At 42.2% G+C, this 24,430-nt stretch overlaps 2 protein-coding genes across 2 annotated transcripts; one reads left to right on the top strand and one right to left on the bottom strand.

Annotated features, from left to right (window-relative positions):
- Nucleotides 1–2,450: 2,450 nt before the first annotated feature.
- On the bottom strand, nucleotides 2,451–5,098 carry LOC135395121 (uncharacterized). The gene has a single exon (XM_064626356.1). The coding sequence runs from the start codon at nucleotides 5,096–5,098 to the stop codon at nucleotides 3,005–3,007; it is 2,094 nt and encodes a 697-aa protein (XP_064482426.1). The 3' UTR covers nucleotides 2,451–3,004.
- Nucleotides 5,099–6,650: 1,552 nt separating this feature from the next.
- Nucleotides 6,651–24,234, top strand: LOC135395129 (uncharacterized). Its single transcript, XM_064626369.1, has 11 exons — nucleotides 6,651–6,795; nucleotides 6,851–7,013; nucleotides 7,102–7,269; nucleotides 9,087–9,178; nucleotides 10,496–10,645; nucleotides 10,711–10,798; nucleotides 13,953–14,126; nucleotides 14,740–14,952; nucleotides 15,059–15,230; nucleotides 17,036–17,121; nucleotides 24,133–24,234. The coding sequence occupies exons 2-11, from the start codon at nucleotides 6,861–6,863 to the stop codon at nucleotides 24,232–24,234; spliced, it is 1,398 nt and encodes a 465-aa protein (XP_064482439.1). The 5' UTR covers nucleotides 6,651–6,795; nucleotides 6,851–6,860.
- Nucleotides 24,235–24,430: the final 196 nt, after the last annotated feature.

Consider the following 24,430-nt stretch of genomic DNA (forward strand, 5'->3'; position numbering starts at 1 on the left):
TCCATCGATTTGTGGATTTATTTGATTCTGTGCTCCAGGACCCTCTATTACAAGCGGTGCATGGCCTTGTTGAGCAGTCAGGACTTGTACCTTTTCAGAATGACACTGGAATGCCTGTGACTGCCTTCTTGGAAAGCTGAAACTTCCGTGTTCTAGTGTGCTTCTACACTTAATTAAATCATACTTGTGCTCATTTTATTCATGTTTAGAATGTTAATAATATCCCGCTGTGAGAATTATGAAAAATGATTTACAAAAGATGCGATTTGCAAGGAAAAACGTGTGCTTCCATCGTCTCTGCTGTGTACAGTCCATCCCTCCCTATCTTGACTTGGGTGGGGGCGAGTTTGTGGCTTTCAACTACATTGCGTGCCAAGACCATGAGAGAATTCCCCTAGTCCCTAGAGGGCTGAACCCTGACGAAAATGTATGGGAACTGTATGGTTGGCGGCTTCCCTCTCTTTTCGAATCCACTAGTGGGTCCTGATTGAAAAAGGCATGTTTATTTTGTGTATTCGCGCTGCTTGTTTAGAAAATGTTTCCCTGAATTAATTACTGCTTTTACTTTGTTTCAGATGATCACTCGATTGATATTAATAGAAGTATTCTAATAGTTGGGAAGGTATTTTTGAGCTGTGTGTGTGTGTGTTGATTTCCTCTGTAGAAAACCTTTACATTAATTTGCATTTCAGATGTGATGTTTGTTTCTGGCTTCTGCGTGTAGAAATTACTGTTGCAAAGTTATCATAAAAAATGATGTAATTAAATTTGTTTCTCGTTTTCGATTGGGTATTGGTTCTGTCATTGAATAAAGTTTACTTTCTCTCAGATGTTCACTCGATTAATACTTTGGGAGTTGGGAATTATGTATGCATGATAGATGTGTCTGTTGATTTCTTGATTGATTAACAAGAATGTGCAATATGTTAAATTTGCATTGTTTCCCGATTTGATTGAGTATTGTTTCCGCCATGGTAGCATAATATTTCTCGCTTGCTTACATAATATTTGTCTAAAACCAGTTTGCAGCGATGTTGATGCCTGTCCACGTCTTGCACGTCCCCCAGTACATGTATGCATCGAGCTGGTACAGGATCACTCGAAGCACGTGTTGTTCTTTGTGAGGTTCCGGTGAAGCCGATGTACGAGGAGGAAGGCCGCGCTGGCTGTGCGCAACATGTTTTGGAAATACGCTTCCGGGAATCTTGGGCCACATGTGACGGATTCAGCGTAAAAGTACACGTTTGCTGCGCACTTTTCGCTGCGTTATAAACATACGTCGAAAAAGGGTCCGAAAGATGTAGTGGAATTTCTCCACGAAATACACAGTAAATTTTTTTACGCCCTTCCTGGTGTGAAAAGGGTGTACTATGGGGACACACCCGAATTGCACTTATACTACACTCCACTAAGCACCCGTATTGGTGTAAAAAGGGCGTAATGTACCAACACACCCCAATCACACTTATGTTACACACCATCCTAAATTTTGGAACACTCATATCAGTGCAAAAGGGGTGTATGCCACACAATGCTGAAAGTTTGTGTATAGTTTTCTTTCTAATTGTGTTACTGTTTGTAATATATGTGTATATATATATAAGCAGGAAAAATCAGAAGACGACAAAGAGCTTACAGGAAAACACAAAGGGGAGTTTATTAACACATATAGGGATAGAATAAACTCCCCTTTGTGTTTTCCTGTAAGCTCTTTGTCGTCTTCTGATTTTTCCTGCTTATTTCATTCTCGTGGTCAACCGCCCTCCCAAGCTTCTATTCTATATATATATATATATATATATATATATATATATATATATCGAACAACAACAACCATATATATATATATCAAAGATTACAAACAAACAAAAAAGGAGGGAGTTTATTACAACTTAAGGCGGAACGGCTTACGTTGCGACAGCAGCACTTTATATTTTAATTTCGTGGCCGCCCGCACGATTTAACCTTGCACCTACTTATATATTTATATAGGATAACAGGGCCTGCAAATGTCAAAGACAGGCTGCTGTTGCAGTGTCGACTTGCCGCCTTCATCTTTAATAAACTCCCCTGTATTTGTATTTTCTGCTTGTAATCTCGGATCGATTCACCTTTTTCTCCGTATATTTTATATATATGCATAAATACATTTAAGCAGTGTTCATGCGGGAAGAGGGTATGGGTCGTGAACAACTTGTCTACATGAAACAGAAGAGAGAGACAAGAAAATCCAAACATGTGATATAATGAATGCTAGCTCAAGCCTCAATAGTAGGTCAAAGCGGAAGCACTTGGAGTGCAGCGTCTTAAAAGTACCATCTACTTTACTGCGAGACAACTGAGATCAGAGTGATAATTTCATGAAGAAATTGAGTGCCATAGGACACCCAAAGACGCATTATGTGGCTGGCCACATTGTGACATGCATGGATATGCCGACATGCTGTTTATTTTCAAGGGTGAAACATTTCAAAATGGTGTTTCATACACTAGCTGTGACACAACAACAAAGGAACCGTTAGGGATAGAAAATAACTGTCAAAGACAAGTACTTATACAAAACAAATATAAAATGTTATTCAACTGTAAATTTAGCACGACATCTATCGCCAGTTTAACGTACGGTATAAAATGTGATGCACATTAAAGCTGACATAAGTGGCAATGTAAGTACTCCCAAAATAGAGTAAAGTGAACTGCATTGATTAAGAACAGATTACAAAGTAGCACACAACAAATTACGTTAGAACACAGTAATGTAGACAGGTCTGAAATGGATATAAACATAGAAATGAAATAACATACTGATGACATTCATGACATCTTGACGCATTTGCAATAAACAACTTTGAATTCTGCATGCTGTATAAAACAGATATTACTGCCAGCTGGATATTCTAAGGATATATGGTCATGCATCCACAGAAATCACAGAACTACAGATGTAACCTTTGGAACTTGGGGACTTCTCAAAAATGAAGACTGTCCCATGTACCTCTTCTTTTTAGCATAATGCATGGCGGGGATTGATTATATGCCTGTTCCCTCGCATCTGAACAAAAAGCGGTTCATATCCAATGTCCTGAAGATTGTCCACAACTCTGTATTCGGAAGTAAAATTGATAACATACAGGTGGAAGTGCTTGTCAAACTCCACAGTCTGCAAAACTTGCGCAACTCCAAGAATCATCCGATTGACAGCATAAATGTCACAGATTTGAAAAAACTCTGGAAGGTCATCATCGGTAACCTTAGCTACAAACACACAGCCTGACGAACATACAGTGCCATTAATAGTGACAGATTTTAGCACAACACTACTCTCACAAAGAATCATCTGATGACTAAGGTACAACTTGAGTACATCTGGCAAGTGCTCAATGAGGCATGGTTTGCTGCCTGCTGTTGTGAGTTTATTTTCACTAGAACTCTGCGAAAACATGTACATCTGTAGGCACTGATGTCTTGTGGTCAAACTGAGGGTGATGTTCTTAAAATTGCGTGTTTTACGGGCAGTGTCTTTGAAATATTGATGCTTGGCCTCAAAGCGCATAGCCCAGAGACCTCTGAGGGGACCGTACTTCTGGATATATGATGGATAATGCACTAAAAAATGCATCTTCGGTGGAACTGCTGTGGATGGAAATTGATCATGAAAATCTACCAGAAACATGGTGATGCAACGTTGAAGGTATGGTATGTGAGTCACAGGAATGCTTCTTGCCATAATAAGGTCAACGACCTCTCTTAGTAAAGTGTACAGTCTCCAAACCGGACAGTCAGAAGGCACACGATCCCCCACATAACACCCAAGGTGGCGAAACAAACAAAAAATTTGACTTGCATTTCCCTTGATGCTGCCTTTCTTGTAGATAAAGTCACGGGAAAGCTGTTCTGGCTTGTTTCTTCTATCATTTACAGCATAGGGAAAGTGAATGATTTCCTTGTTAAGATCATCTAGGGCAAAGAACTGGAAGGATATAAGGCTTGCAGTTACGTGCTTAAGTACAAATGGGATTATACCCTCGAGAACGTCATGCATCACGTCAGGAGGCAGGTGGCATGTTGGGTCAAAACCTGAAAACGTCAAAGCACAAGGCTCCTTTACACCATAGAGGGGCACAGTTGATGCACCGGCTCTGAGCATACATAGGTGATGTTGGTGAGCTGTCGGTGTTCGAAGTACGAAGTCCTGTTCCTGGTGTTTGAAACCGATTTCGTGACGAAGCGCCAAGCAGAACCTGCATATCCTACCTTGTGTGAAACTGCACTTGAATCCGCCGAGGCGGTGAAGTGACAAATTGTCTCCTGTAACTACGAGCACTGTTCCTTTCAGCGTTTGCCCCTCAACAACAATTCCTTCCGTCTCAAGGAAAGCAATGTCTTTCAATAGTGGGGCAAGTATATTGTCTAGTCCATAAGTATTTACATGTTTGTCCTTCGCAAGGAGGACGAGATGAATATTTGAGATAGATGATCTTGATTGCTGTGGTAGGTTTAGAAGAGTGAAGTACACGGCGACGAGTTTATGGATACCTCTCTTACTCCCCAGTGGATCGCAGACTTCGAACTCATCACTGTAGAGTTGTAAGCACAGTTTAGATGTGTCTCCAGAAAAGTAGGAGTGCTCCTGAAATGCTGTTCCGTGAAAGACAGTTGAAAGACGACCCTCCTCTATGCTTGGTTGTTGCAGAGTTTCGAATGTGCCGGGGACCTGTAGCACGTTCTTTAAAACATCACGAATGGGCACATAGTGGAACACGTCAGTTTTGCCACGGTCGTTCCGACCCAGTTGCACTTCTTGAGGCTCAACAAATGGCAGAAATGCCTTCCAGTAACTTTCCCGGCCGAGTCTCGTCTTCAGTTGCTCAATGCCCTGCTCCGTGAGTGACAGCAACCGTTCTTGCACATCCCCAGGAGGTCCTTGCTCAGCTAAACCTTGGATGTACAGGATCACATCGTTTGTGATTTCATTGAGCGTGCTGTCTGGAAGACGTCTGCCTTCTTTCCATTTCAGCAATAGGAGAGCTAGTTGCTTCACACTGTCTGGTCTTGCAACTGAAGGGTCATGCTCCTCTACTTCACTGGCTTCACGCATGTGGGATTCGTGAACAGACGCTGCTGCTGCACGGTCATAATCTGTTGAGGGGTCTGTGTTGACTTCTGTTGTCCCAACCCCGGTGTCTTCTTCCAGTAGAGTCTGATGCTCGCGTGCAACATGATTTCGATACGCATAATATCGTGAAAACGATTTCATACAGTGGTTTAATCCACACACCCAATTTCCTTCGTGCCCATGGCTTGCGCCGAAGTGTCGAAGAAGATACCTTAAGGTGAACGTCTTCCACTGGCACCTTGGACAGCACAAGTACCGTACACCAGGCATCTAGGGAATTCATAAAGCCAGTTATGTAGAGATGCCACAAATTAAATTTCTCTTATTCTTTTTATGTAATTATTGTTCTCAAAATATATAAAATATAAAATATGTATATAAAATATATGTATATAAAATATAGAATATAAAATATGTTGAGCTTATGTGTTCATATACAAAAGTTAAGATCAGTTCTGAGTCAGATCTCAATACAGGGTCTACTAAAGCAAGTCATCAATGTAGGAGCCTGTCGACTGTGACAATGAATCATTGGGAGGGATTTTTGATAACACGTTTGTAGTAACTCATTTGATATATCATTCAGAATACTGCAATTGTTTTCTGTATTTCACCTGCAGCAACACTTCCAGATAGTGACCTATTTTTAGGTGATTTCACGTTATACTAAATATCTATGACACAATAGGAATAAACTAGTTCCTCAAAATCTATGCAACCAATATCTGACAGTTACTATACCACAACTGGAGCTACAGTAACGGACATGCAAGTTCAATTGTACGGCTACTTCGGGACAGAACTTTGTAAACCGAAACACATTTATTACTTGAAAGAGTCGACGCGCTTTTCTTTTTCGTAGAAGTTTTCAACATACCAGTTCTCTGTGGTAAAGGTAAGGACGGAAGGCGCCCGGGGCGCAACTAAATATTGACTGAATCAATGAACATACTGCAAGACTAATCCCTCACTATCCCGCTAATACACGACGTCTCTGAGATGTTGATGAAGAGAAACCCTTTCGATAACGCCATCCGCTTACGAATTATTCATGCGGGGGACTTCTGAGAAACACTTTCATTTAATACTCGACGCGCGTTTCTATGTATGAACACCACAAAAGAAACTGCGCGTCCGCAAATTCTCGGCACATGATGTATGTTCTTGGCATACGGGAGAAAAATATGACGTGGTGAATCAACGTACACAATGTTCAAATCGAGACCGAAATATACGTACCTCATAACAATATATCTGTAATCAGGAACAAACCGAAATGTGGCAGCTGTGGCCCTGTGGCCAAAGACGCGCTGGTGCTAACCTCGCATTTTTCGTGCGCATGGCAATAAACAGGAAGAGGAACAGAGCAACCAAGAGATAGGAAGCAAAATAATCCGAGTAATATGTTTGCGTCCATAGGAATAACAGGGCCAGAGCATGACAACTGTTAAATATCGTTGTTGAAAGATGTCATGATGTATTGATGGCTCATTTCGTGATTTATGGGCGATAGTTGCAAAGTTTCGTTTTCGATTCCGTTTCATATGTGATCTGGCAACCACATAGCGCTCGCGCTTCGTGCAACAGGTTCGACGGATGGACGACTGGACGCTACACGCGCGAGCGTTTGATATAATCCGTGCGCACGACTAGGCATTTTCTGTATTCACTAATCACAGGTAAGTCTAGGGTCGCGGATTTCAGCAGGGGTCACATATACTGCTTTTCATACAGCCCTGGTGCCATGACGGACATTACGTGCCTGGTGGAAGTGTTGCCGGCAGGAGTAAGACGAAAGTGCCAGCTCTTCATGCCGTGTCTCATAGGTCTTAAGAGTGCTATTGCCTCGTGCAGTGTTCTGGGCGCATACGTGAACGTGGAGAGGGACAGATATCAGGTAAGTTTTCTTGGCAAAACAAGGGCGCTTAAGTGAAAGTAACTGTGCGTTCGCCTGTGCGTCCATTAACGTGTTCTGTTCGGTCTAGATATTTGACCAAGATTTTGGCGAATACACAGAACTCTCACAAACTGACACAATCGGACATATGTCACGCATAAGAATAATTAAGGACACGCCAAGGACTGAAGCTTGTACGCCATGTGCAAATGAGACGCCAGTCGTTTCAGCTCCACGGACGCAAGACAACGAAATGGTATGACGCTTGATTTGTAATGCAGGCACTAAATATTACCCCTGTTCGTCCTACCCATTGTAAAAAATACTTGCAACAAACCTTTGATCATTGCATTTTTTGGATGATCATAGCTGTCATAGCAGTACTCATGTTCTTGAATCGATACGCGTTGGTCGGGTTCTGAATTTGATTACGACACTTCTGTTATAGAAAGAGGTTTACGTAGTATATATGCTAGAGCTCATCTCTGCTTGTCGTCTGTCAGGGCTTAAGTTGTAAGACAAGGACAGTGCGTTGTTTGTAGTCACAGTGACTGTGTGGAGACTGCATACTCTATCGCAAGCACATTTATTTAATCATGTGCAAGCTGAACGAAGGTATCTCAGAAATCATTCCTTGCTTGTTGAGAGAATCCAATGAATTGTGAACAGATCATGGACTTATAGGCTGTAAGAACACCCAAAATACACATGCAATATGCTGCTAAAAGTGCAAAAACATGTGTTGAACAATATTCACATGTTTCTGCATTTCAACTTTCACAAGTGACCACTTCTGTGTGACGACAACAATTTATCAGGGTGCCTCACTTTACGTGAGCAAAACAAAAGACAGTAGTTAATGCAAAGCATTGCTGTATTCGTTGCGAGATCGACCTATAAGGGGCAAAACTGTCACCCTTCTAGTGTTGATAACATGTGGGGCGTTGTTCAAATCTGATGGATGTTCATTTTGGCTAACCCTGTGAAGAAGGTTTCAAATATCCTTCTTCCATGGAGCAACTCATATCAGTCTATTACCTTTCTTTATGGGTGATAGAAGGCATTGAGATACTGTTGCCCACGGGCCACTTCTGAGTCATACCCTACAATCATGGCACAGAGCACACGAAACGTGTGACAAAGGTTCTGGTAATTAGTTTGCTAGCAGATGGGGGCAGCAAAATTCTATATGTAAAATCACGTCCTCTGTGGAACCTTTGCAGTTCTCCCTCGCAACATCCCTCCCGATACTTCTGGAAAAGCTATATGTCAGTACTGAAATATCTGATTTTTACGAACTTTAAGCAGGCCCTTCAGTGGGAGAGCTGCTAACAGTTCTCATGGTGACAACTCCCCATTTCAGATGGTTGGATTCACTGCCTTCCAACATTGCTTGTACGGTCACGTATTTATGAATAGTTCATAACGTTCTTCGTTTTCCAGTACCCTCGCTAATGAATTGTTGGACTGTATTTTTTCTTAAGATGAGTGAGCTATAAAAACAGTAAACCATCCAACTGAGTGGGTATTATGAAATAACAGGGATGATTTCTCTCGAGCAAGGGGTGATTTTCAGACCGTTCCAGACAGCCTGAGTTGGCTTTCCAGGTTTTCAGTGAATTTTGATAATGGATTTGACAAATGCACATTGAAAGAGGGATTTTGTTACTGTACAAAGTAAGTGTGTACTAAACATTATTTAAATAAATAAATAAGTTTGTATCACTGTGATAAATTTCAGTTGCAGGCATGATTTAGATTCAATTTCAGGACTTCTGTAAAAAAGTGTTTCATGTAAATCCTCTCTGGGCCCATTTCCGTAAAAGTTGAGTGCAAGACTCATACTTATTAGCTTTGACAATGACTGGTTCATGTGAGGCTAGTTCATCAGCCAGTGAAGTATGTTCCTCTCAACAAGCAAAACAAAATTGCTTAGGAATGATTTGCAAGACCCTCTCTGGGCTGGCAGATGAAAAAAATGTGCTTGCAGTTGAATAATTTGTGTGCCTGTAATGTACAGGCTTAACTTTGCAAGTTGCTCGTGCTGTCTTACTGCAGTAATTCTTAATTTAGGAGGAAGAGTGCCAACTACAAATAGACCAAGAGAATGGAATGGCACTTGTGGAAGGCACAGAAAGCATCAATTGCCCATTCTACATCGAACAGTATGTGTGCCAACATTTTTTTCTTCACTTCACTACTTGTGGCAAACTAGTCAGATGACAATGAAAAAATGGCTAGGAAGCAAGCGAGCTGGTGAAGATGATGCATAATGTAAAAACCCCGAGACTAGGGAACACGTGTTGTGTCTGTCCCTTCGTGTTCCCTAGTCTCGGGGTTTTTACATTATGCATAGTCAGATGAGTTGCATCTAAACGTTTTGCAACCTTAACTTTCTCTCCTTATACCTGTGTTTCTCTGGGCTCTGCAAGAATCAGTGAAAATAAAGAGTAATTTGATATAAAGTACCTATCTGTGCTTTACAGGTATTTTCTCGTAATGCTTCGCAGTAAGTACAGTTAGCCAATATTACTGTTCAACGCAGAAGCAATATCGTCATTCTGCTCATATAGGTTATGCACCCAGTTAGTCACTGATAACTTATAGCGCCTTGTATCACACTTATATCCCTGTCACACGGGATGATTTAGTGTCATTTTCGTGTAGTGCACTTCAACCAACGAATATCACTTTCACTACGTGCTTGCTACACGGCTTAAGTGTCACTTATGTAGTGATGGCAATTACGATAGATAAGAATAAACGGCGGCAAAATTTTTAGGTGTTCGCCACAGTACTTACCCAGAATGTTTCTTTTCGATTTAGAAACACTTCCTGCTAATCTTCTTTCAACAATAAACAAATTTCCCTCAAACATGGGCCACACACACACAAAAAAAAAAGAGGCCGCCAAAGGATCGCCGAGACCGCGAAGTTGCTACAGGCTGTTAATGAGAATAATGAAATGTTTTTTTGGCACTATCTCTCACTGTATTTAAATAAGATAAACATGCTGTTTAAACAATTGCTTAAAAATATTGTGGTGTCGGGACCCCTTGCTTTTCTTGATATTTTTACCTGTACCGCAAAGCCTGCCATCGAGGCTACACACTTTGTGAACCGAAAAGAATTGAGGTGAGTTTGGGGAACTCACCAAATCGTTAGTGCGCTTTCTGCCGAGTGTCACTAAAATGTGTCGCGTGACAGCACACGAATGACACTAAGTGCAACTGTCACTCGCTGAAAATGACACTAAATTAGTCTGTCTGACAGGGGTATTATTCTCCCTGGTATGTTGGGGCTGTTTTCAACACCATAGCTAGTGGGGTCCACTATTATCAACAAAAGCACAACTGACGTTGCCCAGAAAGATGTTTATTAGTCTTCTCTTTTTTATGGAAGGGACAAGGAAAAAGGGAAGGGAAAACACACCATAATCCAACCTTCCAATCATATAATCACATTTTCACTTGGCTCCATAGGGGTACTACAGCAGACGACGACGGTAACGCATACTGCCTTCCACAGTTTGGCGTGTTGGACTTAGCAATCAGAAATGGGGAAGCCCTGAAGTCATCTGTTCACAGCAAAATTATTGATATTGTATATCAGTCTATGGTCAACTACACCATGTAAGCAAGGCACCGTTACTGCATGTTTATGGAAACAGCTACAGTCCCGATATTTCTTTCTCTAGCTACCCTTCCAAGAAATTCTACTTCAAGGTTGTCAACTTTCTGTTATTGCAATATCCGTCCCTCGCTGATGCAACTGGAACAGGCTATGTAAGTCTTCAAATTTCTAGGGTGCTTGCTGGTATGTCTAGAATTTCAGAGTTCGCATTTGTGGAGATATTAGAATATGTGGAAATGTTATGGTGTTATACGTTGCCTGTAACAATATTTTTGGGAGCTTGAAATAGTCAAACAGCTAGAGGCGATAAAAGTTTATGCTTGCAGATGATCACGCCACCAGACGGATTTCACACGAATGATTATGATAATAACTTCATGTCCTTGCTATCCTAGAAAAATCTATAATTGAAACGTTCATAATTTGATTTTAATTAATCTCATGAATTACAATTTTAAAACATCCAGTACAAGTTCGCCAGGACATTTTACTCCCCTGCAATAACTTCTTTCAGATACCTATCATAGATGTGATATAGCAATTCGGTTAAACGTATAATATGCCAGCATGCTAGCAACATATTTAGCTATCAGCATGCTGTAGAACAGAGCATGCATTACACTTCGTGCAACACAGTACCAGCAACTGTATCTTGAACACAATATGCTTTTCCGATTACAAACTTTTATCTGTAGCTCAGTTACTGCCCAAGCAGCACATTGTACTGAAAGTAGAGTGCAATAGGGGTGGACGGGTAGGTGGAAGGCCTTGAACAGACTCGTGAAACTAAAGAACTGTGATAAGACATATACCGTCCACCCCTATTGCACTCGACTTTCAGCACATTGTGCTGCTTGGGTGTTTTCAGTACGTTTCACTCTTTTATTTTTGCAAGCACAATTTTCAGTTGTTTCAAAGGCTAATGTTAGTAAATATTGTTAATATGAGATAGCAATCACGAAGCTGAGAACTGTGTTGAAGGTCTCCACACACAATAATATACAGTCGACCCCTGTTTATCCGGACGGTGCCGTTCCCGGCGAAATCGTCCGGATTCCGGGGCATCCGGATAAATGAAACGACCGAATAAAAGCGTCCGACAGAGCAAGGTTTAATTAAAACACAGAAAGCTCGTCAATCACAGCTGTTTCACAGTAGTGTAAACACTCAATTCCTGCAAACTTTTGCTAATTGCATAGATTAGAGCCACGTTGTTGCGCTTCTCGAAAAATGTCAGTGCAGTCCTTAATGCCGATCTCGTATGTTCAACGGTCACAACGGGGCCTTCTTTCTCACTGGCGTCATTGGCACCGTCTTGCTGCACATCATCGGAGGCCACAGCAGCAATCACACCGTGATCAGTCATAGCTGCACACGTGTCATCATCCTTATCAACGTGAACGTAGTAAAAAAAATCTTTGCTTTCTCAGTCAGCATCGTGTCGTTAACCGGTGCCCCACGAGAACGAAGATCTCCGAACCATGTTAGAAGGGCTTCCTTCACATTTCATTCACGTCCAGAACGGTCTCCCACGGAGTTCACGTTTTCTTTGTCTGCGCTAAGCCATTTGTCCGAACGGCTGAGTATATCCGCCACCGTTGACTTCGGAATGTTGAGACCAAGTTCAGACTTTGCCCACTGTTGAATGTCTGGCAACTTCAGGTGGGGGTTGTCCTTCTTCCTCTTGCATATCACTGCCTTGCTAGCGAAGCTGATTCGCACAGGGCGGGCGAACAGGCGACATCCCTCGGGTTTCAGTTTTCTCCCCTCTAGAACAGGACAGTTGCTCGAGATATTTCCAAATGACTCGACTGGTCAACGTGACCCAACGCACACAAATAGAAAAGGGGGTCATCGTGCACGGTTGTCTCCCCTTCGCAGGAATGTTTGTCGCTGACGTGTGACGGGAATAACCCCAACACAACAAAAAGGGTGACAAAGCGGGGTCAGCGTCTCCTCTTACTCACGGTAGTCCGGATAACTGAAGCTGGATTACAAGAATTTTTGACTTTCGTTCCTGGAATTCTTGTCTGAGTCCGGAAGCTGAAGTCCGGATAAACGAGAACAAAATACATGGAGGAAAATCCGTTCCCATGCTTTTTGTCCGGATATCGGGGGATCCGGATAAATGAAGTCCGGGTAAACGGGGGTCGACTGTATTTTGTGGGAGCGACAAGAAGAAGAAAAAAGAGAGAGAGAGTGAGAACACTTTTAGTACTTCAGTGGCTGCTTGTTCCAGATCTTTTTAATATTATTTTATCCTTTATCTTATTTTTCTTTTTATGTGTACCTATGTATCTTTTTCCTTCTTTTCTAAAAAAATCTACGATAGCTATCAAGATGCCGTTTTTGCAGTCTCGGCAAACTGAAATGGCGGACAATTTGTCCTAGATATTTTGTAAATGTAGTTCAATTAGGCTTTGTAACATATTTTACCTATTTATTTCGTTTTAATTAACTTGTTTATTAATTCTGCAGAAAAGACAACTTTTTAGTTATGTCTTGGTAACAAGATAACACCACTGCTTAAGTGGACATGATGCAAAAAGATACTACATGCTGTGTGGAGGTATTCTAGAATGTGCTTATGATGCTGTATGACGTGCTTACACAGCCTGTCTCAAACTTGGTGGTATGAAAGGCTTCACATATTTCTTGAGATTTTTGGATGGAACAGCTGACCCTGCACATCAGGAATCCCATATGACTCCCAATCTGCACATGCTGTTCTGTACAAGTGGTTTTTAGGAACCGAACATCCCCCCAAAAAATATCTGAAGCCTTCAACACAGCTAGGGTAAGGGACCACTGTCACAGGACGCCATTGCTGAGGTTGCTACCACATGAACTAGATTTTCTAGAATATTTTCGCACCTGCTATATGGTATGTATCTCTTGTTACCTGATATTCCCTCTAGCAGTACTGATGCAATCCTTTTTTTTTCTGTTTGCGTGTCACAGATTTTATATTTACTGTGTTGATAGTGAGAAAAATTGAGCTGATAGTTTGCAGCTGTGTTTGTTCTCCCTACATGTTCTTGCTTATTTGTGTGGGTGCCATTTCCGTCCCAACATCCATATCAACAAAATACAATCCTCTTCTATGCAGTCAGAGTGTCCACTTCTTTTTTGTCTGCCTTCTTGCTGCCACTGCATTTGCAGTGCTATTGCATGCTATTCAACTGTTGTCAGATTGGAGTATTTTGTACTATTGTTAAACCGTAAGACTGAATTGGGTTCTTTAGGCTAATTTTAGGAGTAGGCCTTTGTGCTAAAACACATTCTCACTTGTTTTCTGCTTGGCAGGATTCGTGGATTGTGGCTTTGAGAAATAAATTCAAGAACGAACGGCGCAAAATATTATCGGATAGAAGAGTCAATGAGGCCAGGGAGCAATTCGCTCAATCAAGAAAGAGGGCAAGCAATGAGAAAGACACCTCTGTGGAAGAGCTTCAAAGAAAAACACTGAAGAGAACACCTGTACGTTCCTGCATTTGAATAAGCAGTTACCTGATTTTATCTGGTTTTTAGTTAGGTGCCTTTCGCTTATCTTTTACCAAAAAGAGATAGAGCAACTTTTAGGGCTTACTGTGTCTGATTGTCACATTCTCTTGGTAGAGGCCTTCAGCAGTTTTTTTTTTTCTTCAACAAATTAGTTGCGAAGGCTGCAGATGCGTTCAGTGGAATGTGCACATGCCTGAATAACCCACCTGCTAACTTGGCGCCTGTGCTCCTGTTTCCATGCATTTGTTACACATAAATGTGCCACGGTAAAAGAAACCACGTTGTTTATAAGACCATAGGCACCCATCTATATAGCCGCTGACGTGTCAGTATGTTGAGGAATGTTTGTTTTTCATTAGGATACATGATAGTCAACATAGCGAATATCTTTTGTTCTTCAAATAAAGAATAGAGGGCTCAAGATGAACACTAGTTTTAATTCGTATGCATACAAATTATTGTTGTTTCTGTTTTGGAGTATCGGGTAACCATATGCATTCAGGACATGGACCTACCTCTGCTCTAGCTTTTAGATTGAGTTTTTGTAGCTGTGCTATCAAAAGCTTGTAAAAAAAAAACTTCTTCACAGCACACTGATGCCTGCGCACCTAGCGGGGAGGATGAGGCCAGCATCACAGCCCATGAGCAATGGCTGATCAGGGAAGCAAAAAATCCAGACCCTGACGAGACACAAATAAAGGAACGAATGGACGCCACTTACAGCCTGCGAGCAGCAACACTGGCAGTGTGTTCAATTGCAACTGTGAAAGAAAAGTACCCATACTTGCTGGATTGTGCAAGGGTACTTACAATTAAAGACAATATAGTACTATGTCATGTAATGCAGGAACAGTATATTAGTGCATTTTAATACTTTTGTTTCACTGTTCATTTTTGCTGCTTCCCAGTTCTGCCAGGAGTACAAGAGAATGTGTGGCAAAAACCCTTTACAAGAAACAACATGTGGCATCCAAAAGGTCATTGATCTTGCTAAGGCACGCACAGTAAAGTGTAGCAGTGGAGTCCTCCAGAGGATACAAGAAGTACCATACCTCGTTGCAGGGGACACTCGCGAAAAACGTGAGCACAGTTTTTCTTTCTATTTTTTTACTTTTCATTGTTTACTGCTGTGCCATGGATGTGTTTTTCCTCCAAATTTACTATGTTTGCCCGCTGTTTCTGGCTTCTTTCCTTACCTGATATTAAAAATGAAGGATAAGCTTCCAAGTCAGTGTTTTGAATAGAGTGCCAGCATCCGCCTATGACATGCTCTGTGATGTGATGAGCCATTGATGGATAGAAAACCTCCATTCATTCACCTCTGCAGCTGATGTGGACACATATGCTGTACTGGATCGTAGCATATTCCTATCTTTCAATATACCTGTTATGAGGTTTCTGAATCTGTAAGCGTGTGGAGCACGAACTCAAAATTGAACAGCACCCTGTTATGCTACCTTTAACTAGGGAGATGAGCTGCAGTCAAACCAGTTTAAATGTGCTTTTGGTAGCAAGATGTTCGTTGTCCCACCCCTGATTGTTGCCCTGCTTTGTTACCCTGATTTCAGTTTGCATTGCTCAACTACAGCATTGCTCTTTGTGTTCCGGTATTGGCAGTTTTGATACTCTGCATATCCTCTGTGAGAGAAATGCGACAACACTGCTGTGTGCTTTATTATTGCTGGGAGGTAAAAGTAGAAATAAGCACATGATATTCGGCTTATGCCTCTAATACATATCGCCAGATTCACTCGGGATGCAGATCACATGATCTCAATTTTAGTAACTTCATCCAGCGTTTGTTTGTATGGCCGGAGGTTATGGCACATCGGCTTCCCGTAATTACCACAAATGCAGCCAACTGAGAAGAACATCACCCTGGAGGAAATTACTAGATATATATAAATACAGAGTGTCCGCCGTAACTGTAGAAGTAATTTTAAAAAATAGAAAAAGACCTCTTTCTGAGTTTTAACCAATGGCGATGTGCTCTACAACTAAATGCCCACCTTAAGAGGGCACAGGCAGGCTTCTGTGTTGATGCATTAATTAACTTTTGTTAATGAACTTTTTAATTATCAAGAATGGGAGATGGACCCAATGAGAACATCAAATCCCTTGGAGTGACTGGTAGGATTGCCATTTTCAGAACAAAAATCTAGACAGTTATAGCGCGAGGAAAGGGTTTGGAAATAAGGCGATCTAGTGGTCGTTTTTCAACGCTCAAGTAGAAGCGCTCTCGTTTTCCTTTCCTCTGTATGCGAGGGAGGGAAAACAAAACAGGGAGGGGGGATATGTTTAATGCAAAGTAACAAAAAAGAAACGGGAAACAGGAAGGACAGGTTGCATGGGGACAGATTGCTACGTCAGCTATTTCCCACCCCCGCATACACAGGAAATGAAAACAGGAGCTGTACTTGAGCTACGAAAAATGACCACCAGAGCACTTTATTTCCAGGGCATTTTTCGCGTTATAACAGCCTCCATTTTTGTTCTGAAAACGGCAATGTTTCCAGTGACCCCAAGGGATACAATGTTCTCATTGGGTCAGTCTTCTATCGTTGATAATTAATAAGTTAATCAATGCATCATCACAGAAGCTTGGCTGAGCCATCTTAAGTTGTGCCTTTAGGCGTAAAGTACCTTGCCATTGGTTAAAACTGGGGAAAAGTGATATCCTTGAGGGTCGTCGCAACCTCCAAAGACTATCCAGTGCTTAACTAGCTTATGATATTCCTCCAAAAACACCACCTTTGCTTCGTTCTATCGCATAAAATTTTATTGTTCACACATTATTGTTCAGAAAGCTATTGCCATTTTTACAGTGGAGTGCTATTCCATGCGTATGACCAGACCAAATAAAAAATAAAATAAACATCTTTCAGATGTCTTGGCTGCCTGTGCCCTGGAAGTCATTGCAAGAAACGTAAGAGAGCCCATGGCGTGTGAGACACTCTTTGTGAAAGAAGATGTAAGTACTTCCATCTCACCTAGGCCTATAAGTGCTTATGAAATGGCAAAGAAAGCTGAGGGAAATGCAGTGTCATCAATTGCATCCCTTTCTACTTTTCCCCCAAGACAGTCGGAGATCATTTCATTGGAATGCTTGGAACATTTGGTATAAAATGACCGAACTGTAAAGAAAGTATACTACGAGTACCCCCCAGTTCCCAGTGTCATGAACGCCTCTTGGCATTGGTAGGGAAGGCAGATTTACTAGCCAGTTAGGGCTCGCTTTGTTTTGTAATGAACTTCCTGAAATGCTGCTGCTTTGCAATACCATTTATTTAAAAGATTGCATGTGATATGCCATTTATTTATCAACTGTTGAATGCTTGTGGAGCCATAAATCTGTCATTTTACAAGAAAACCTCTACTTGAAATTGAACGCTACTTCAGCAGGATGTGTGAATGGTTTCAGTGCAAGCATGATAACTTAGACTTATTAAATGTTTTTATGCATGTGACTTGTACTGAGCTCCCTTCCATATCATCTGAGATTTCCCTGATGCACACTTCCACCACCTCAGTTTAAATCCTTGAATGTCAGTGGCACAACAGTGCAAGAACAGATTTAAAATTTTTCTCTTGAGTATGGCACAGCTGTCACCTGGAATGTCATCTTGCAATCCTTTATAAGAATGTCTCATATATACCGTTAATATGAACAGACTTTTCTCTGGCTACACGAAATTATAGGCAGCACCTGCTTATAGACCAATAGAGATCATTATGCATAACCCAAAACTCTATTACCAAATGTTACTTTTTGTATCTCGTAAGCAGTAATCTGTGTAGTAACCCATTGCAACATTCTTTTTTTTTCTGCACACATCAACTGAGATTAGAAGCAGGTGTGGGTATCTATAGGTGCAAGACGTGGCTTCCACACTATACCGGGTGTTTCAGTTAAATCCCCGGGCTAAATAATTCGCGAACGGGTGCACCAATCCACGAGCTTTCTTTTTTACAAGTATCTGTCCGATACCACCTACAAGCTGCACACCGTGTGGATTAGTGGGAGGCGCTCATTATTAAGATAAAAATGCAAATGAGTTAAGTAAAAAAGCGTAACTCCTAAAGCAGGGCGCTGTCGGTATTAAAATGGGTACTACCCCTTTTGGGACCCTCAGTGGACACCTTTTAGAGAAAAATCTGCCACCGAAGCGGGTCATTTGTTGCAGTAATTAATTAGTTTCGGTTTACGTATTTTTGTCGCGGCTTGTGGCTGCGAAGCGCAAAAGGACGCTCTTTCACTCCCTTATCCATCAATGAATTACGTCCTTACACCAATGAATTACACCAATGAAATACGCCCTTTTGTGCTTCGCCGCGACCAGCCGCAAAAAAAATACGTAAACCGAAACCAATTAATTACTGCAACAAATGACCCGCTTCGGTGGCAGATTTTTCTCTAAAAGGTGTCCACTGAAGGTCCCAAAAGGGGTAGTACCCATTTTAATGCCGACAGCGCCCTGCTTTAGAAGTTACGCTTTTTTACGAAACTCATTTGCATTTTTATTTTAATAATGAGCGCCTCCCACTCATACACACGGTATGCAGCTTGTACGTGGTATCGGACAGATACTTGTAAAAAAGAAAGCTCGTGGATTGGTGCACCCGTTCGCAAATTATTTAGCCCGGGGATTTAACTGAAACACCCTGTATACCTCCTACAAAGACATTTTAGTAAAAATATAAGACTTTTAAGATGTACACAGTCCAGCCACTGGTGGAGACCTGTGGCATTCCGCAATTTTATTCACTAATTGTACACATTACATATTTCTTTTGCTTCCAGGTGGACCTCCCTGTTACACCATGTGTAATATATTCTGGAGTAGACCTGCTAAGCGCAAACGAAATGCACCTGCACGTTGACCGGCAGATTCTGTTTAGGGTCATTAACGCAGAGGAGGGAATAGCAGCGATTATGTCCGCATACTTTCTTTTTAACATTGCATATGCAAAAAATGCGTTCAACACCATATGTGTGTTGGAGAGATTGTGCCTCTCAGCCACAACGACCCGCATGAGGGCTCCTGCAATCAAGTTTGTGAATATGTACCAAAAGTGAGTGAGAGTTCCCACAGAAGAAAATAAATGTGTTGTGTTATTCACTATTCCAGGACTATAGTCACTTTCAGGAAGAGCTTGAGCGCGATGTCCCAATTCACGGAACACAAGAGCAGCATGAGTTTTATTAGAGCAGCTAGCTAAGCTCTAAATGTCTAGCTAGATAGGATGCTCACAGTTGCAAACTCAGGTTGCAGTGTGTTCCGTGAATTTCGGGAGCAAGCTTTTTTTTCCTGAACCTGCCATCTTTGGGAACAATACACCAAATAAACACCCTTTTTGTGGGTGTAATACGTGACACCCCTGTTACACCCATCATTGGGGTGTAGGATTTACACTCATAAGGGTGTGAGTTATCTAACACTCATTTTACACTCATAAAGGTGTAAAAAAATTTACTGTGTAGCTTCGCAATATTTGTTTTGCATGCTCGGAAAAGCTTTTCGTCCTTTAGTACGTTCAGGGACCGTCAAACAAACTCTGAAACGTTTGGCACGTGGAACACCTGTGGTTTCACTAAAGTGCTCGAATACTGCACATAGCAACGATCATATTTTACATTTATTCAAGTGTTGGTGAATTTGCCTCCTTGCACGTGCCTCAGTATACGGTCAACCCTTACGTACGTGCCATCATATCCAACGTGCTTGTGTACCCAAAACCGATAAAGGCGGCCAGCGTAATATTTTTTCCCTACACCAAACCACACCCTCTTACATCGAAAATACCGTTACGTCCACGATTATCCTAAGTGAGACAGCTGAAAAAGGGCACGTTTTCCTTTCGATGCAACTGAAAGTTCTCAAATACTAAGCGGTCGCTGTCACTACACCACGTAATATAATAATAACTTAATAATTGGGTGTTTACGTCACGAGACAACTGAGATCATGAGCGACGCCACAGCGGTCGGTCTGTAGATTGCTTTTGCCACCTGAGGTTATTGAACGTGCGATGAAAGCTCATCACACGGCACCCCGTATTTAACGTCCCTCGCGGAAGACGACGTGTCTAAGCAACTTGTACCCTGCCACCAAGTTGCTGACGTCCTCGGCCGGGATCGAACGGAGCGGAGTTCATCCCGAGCCAACGGTCGGGTCATTATACTGGTAAGCTCATACGGTAAGGTATGCCTTCTGCAGTTAAACAAACAAATAAACTAAATGAAAAAGCTTCTGTCATCAGATATTTCTGCTACATATTTTAAAAATGCTAGAGGGTGCTTTTGTTCTTACTATGAGAGCCGTGACACGCATGTGAAGCTCGAGTCGTGATGCACCGCTCTTACAGATATCGAAGACATCAACGTCTGCCACAGCGAATGTTTTCGGGAAACAATAAACCGCCATCTCTTGAAGTGGTCTGTACTGAACCATTCTCATTTATATTAGTAGTACAGCATCTATGAGATTCACAAACATTGCCACCAGGGCAGCGTCATCGTCGCGTCTGGGCCCGCTTTTTTGGCGATTTTTTTCCCGTACGCGAGAGGCGGCGCCCGGGTGGAGGGCCGCTCGCGCGCTTACCGATGGGCGGCGCATGGCCGGACGGCTGCCCGCGCGCTTACACTCGCAAATTGTTAAGCCTGGGCCGTCTTCTTTCGCCATTTTTCCGCCTGGGCCGACTTGACTTGCAATTTTTTCCCCCGATACAACAGGTGTGTTGTAGGTGGTTTACATGCAAATACAGACATGCAAAGGATAGCCATACACAAAAGTACAAGTGAAAATATATTTATTAAAGTCATTAGTGCCGAGAATTATGTTATGACTCTGTGTGAAGGAGAAAAAGTCAGCCCAAAAAACCTGAAGCAGAAGAAACACAATACAATACACATAATAAACAACATACTTATTACAGGTATGGTGCTATACCATTGAAGGGGTATCACACATCATACACAATATTTTCATATGAACGTTCATACACACACGTTTTCAATGAATCAGAATTAAAATGGGTACCACATTTAATCAAATATATTTTTAATCAATACGGTTACAATCAAAATTATAAGTTTTATTATTAAATGTCTAACATTATTACATGTGAGCACCATAGTGGAGTTTTAATTACAAAGTTCTGATGGACGTACATAACTTGTATAACGTAGCTATGTTGAATATTCCAATATGGCACAAATTTAATTAATCAGATTCTTATGAAGTGATCGGTGGTCGGCACGTTGGCGGAGGGCAGTGCATTCGTTTACCGTCGCGCATTTTTCAACCTGAGCCGACTTCACTCGCGATTTTTTTTCCAGCGCACGGTGGGGGGCGGTCCGAGTGCTCACCAGCGGGCCGAAGGGCTGAGCGTGCCCTTATCATTGTCATTTTTCACCCTGGGCCGACTTCTTTGGCGATTTTTCCGCCTGCGCCGACTTCGTTCGCATTTTTTTTAGGTGGCGCGTGGGCACTTTACTCAAGTGGGGACATGCACACTGACAACACTTGGGCCGACTTCACTCACATTTTTCACCCTGGGCCGACTTCATTCATATTTTTTTCTCGCTAGAACAGCTGCGCGGTGGGCGGTTTACACGCAGGTAGGGACGTGAACACTGACAACACCTGGCCCGACTTCATTCACATTTTTCACCCAGGGCCGACTTCATTCATATTATTTTCTCGCTAGAACAGCTGCGCGGTGGGCGGTTTACACGCAAGTAGGGACGTGAACACTGACAACACCTGGCCCGACTTCATTCACATTTTTCACCCTGGGCCGACTTCATTCATATTTTTTTCTCGCTAGAACAGCTGCGCGGTGGGCGGTTTACACGCAAGTAGGGACGTGAACACTGACAACACCTGGCCCGACTTCATTCACATTTTTCACCCAGGGCCGACTTCATTCATATTATTTTCTCGCTAGAACAGCTGCGCGGTGGGCGGTTTACACGCAAGTAGGTACGTGAACACTGACAACACCTGGCCCGACTACATTCACATTTTTCACCCAGGGCCGACTTCATTCATATTTTTCCCCGCTACAAAGCTGCGCGGCGGACGGTTTACATGCAAGTTGGAACATGCGTGCTGTCATCCCAGCCAGGCGACGCTACCATAATAACACCTGGGCCAGCTTCACAGGCATTTTTTTTTCTTACAACAGCCGTGCAGTGGGCGGTTTACATGCAAGTATAGATATGCAAAGGATAGCCATACACAAAAATACAAGATGAAGTATATTTATTAAAGCCAATAGTGGCAGGAATTATGTTGTGACTCTGTGTGAAGGAGAAAAGCTCAACAAAAAAACATGAAACAGAAGAACAGAAGAGGGATAAAGCGGGGTAGTTGGTACAAGTTCATATCGGCTCACTGCAGCAATAGACGCGGACAAGGAGTTAGAACATGGAAGAGACAAGCCACCTGCAGACTCTCAACTAAGAGAAGTTTAATGAAAGAGGGAGTATTTGAAGAACAAACATTGTGCGTCATCAAGGACATATCAGTACAGCACACGTCATAAGGTCACAGGTTTACCACGTGGTAGCCTAGAGGTTTTGCAATCACACTCCTGACCTTGAGGGTTCACCTAGATTCAATAAATTATGTTCCCCGTTAAGATATTCGTTTTCTTGGTAAGTAAAGGATACGGAAGCGGAGCTGACACATTTTTCACCAAACATGTGGATGGCAAAGGCCTCCGTTATCTCACGTACAGTTTGATCTCTATGTGTAGAAAGCACTGAAGTCTGATGAAACATAGGTGTGCATGAACATTGCCTACAATAGAGTGCAAGGTTACTAGATGGGGCACGACCTAAGGAAGACGCGTGTTCCATTAATCTGATATGAAGGCATCGACCAGATTGGCCAACATAGATCTTGCCGCAATCCAGCGAGATCGAATACACCGTCCCCAGGTTGCATGTAACAAAAGGATTGCGGTGACGCACCTCACAGACAGGTGGTGGTTTTTGTTGGTTAATTCTAGAACACAGAGATTGCAATTTTTGCGGAGCTGAAAACACAACATTAGTATCATATCTAGTTGCAATTTTCATCACATTATGCGAGACCCTGTGTATGTAGGGGATGCATACTGGCCTCCCAGGTGGTCGGGTGCGCTGGCTGATGGAGTGGTCATACTTGAATTCCTTGACCAGAGATTCTGCTATCGTCAGAAGGAAGGTATCTGGGTAGCATGCTAGCCGGAGCCTTTCCAGGTGCGCCTCAAAGCTAAAGGCTACGGTATGAGAAACTGATTTAGTAAGCGAAGCACGCATCGCCGATTTTGCTGCCGCCCTTTTAACCAATTTTGAGTGAGCGGAGCTATATGGAAGGAGCTCCTTTTTTGCTCTAGGATGGTATTTCCAACATGTATGATTCTGATTATTGGTGATATATAAATCCAAGAATTGTAGAGAATCCTGTTTAGGGAGTTCAACGGTAAGAGATAGTCCCATAGCGCTGCTTCTAAAAGTATCCAACACACTGTCTTTATCAGTACTGTAAAAAACAAAAAAATCATCAACGTACCGAAATACGTGAGTCTGGGGAGTTGCCCTCAGTGCTTCACTGATGATCTTGTCACGCTTTCCCAGGAAGATGTCACACAAAATCGGGGAAACACATGAACCAATAGGGGTACCACTTTTTGTATAAAATATTGACCATCATGTTTCACAACTGTGGACTTCAAGTAGGCTGTCAAGAGCTTTTTTCACAGCAAAGACGTACAAGCCAGGCATTCCCTTTTGCACAATCATAACAGAAAAGAACACGTGGCAGCGCTGCGTTTCGACCTTCCTTCAGCGACATCTAAGCAAACTCGACATTCCAGACCCTTTTGTGATAAAGAATTCCGAGCCTATTATACATTTTTTTCAGGATGGATGTGCATCTGGTCTACAGTTTCTTTCCATCGATTTCTGGATTTATTTTATTCTGTGCTCCAGGACCCTCTATTACAAGCGGTGCATGGCCTTGTTGAGCAGTCAGGACTTGTACCTTTTCAGAATGACACTGGAATGCCTGTGACTGCCTTCTTGGAAAGCTGAAACTTCCGTGTTCTAGTGTGCTTCTACACTTAATTAAATCATACTTGTGCTCATTTTATTCATGTTTAGAATGTTAATAATATCCCGCTGTGAGAATTATGAAAAATGATTTACAAAAGATGCGATTTGCAAGGAAAAACGTGTGCTTCCATCGTCTCTGCTGTGTACAGTCCATCCCTCCCTATCTTGACTTGGG

Source organism: Ornithodoros turicata, chromosome 1, assembly GCF_037126465.1.
Source record: "Ornithodoros turicata isolate Travis chromosome 1, ASM3712646v1, whole genome shotgun sequence".
NCBI lineage: Eukaryota > Metazoa > Arthropoda > Arachnida > Ixodida > Argasidae > Ornithodoros > Ornithodoros turicata.

Coding starts and splice junctions, on each gene's coding strand:
- LOC135395121 (XM_064626356.1), bottom strand. CDS start 5,098: ATGCGTGAAGCCAGTGAAGTAGAGGAGCATGACCCTTCAGTTGCAAGA.
- LOC135395129 (XM_064626369.1), top strand. CDS start 6,861: ATGACGGACATTACGTGCCTGGTGGAAGTGTTGCCGGCAGGAGTAAGA. Junction 7,014..7,101: donor TGGAGAGGGACAGATATCAG/GTAAGTTTTCTT, acceptor TGTTCGGTCTAG/ATATTTGACCAAGATTTTGG. Junction 9,179..10,495: donor TGCCCATTCTACATCGAACA/GTATGTGTGCCA, acceptor TTGGCTCCATAG/GGGTACTACAGCAGACGACG.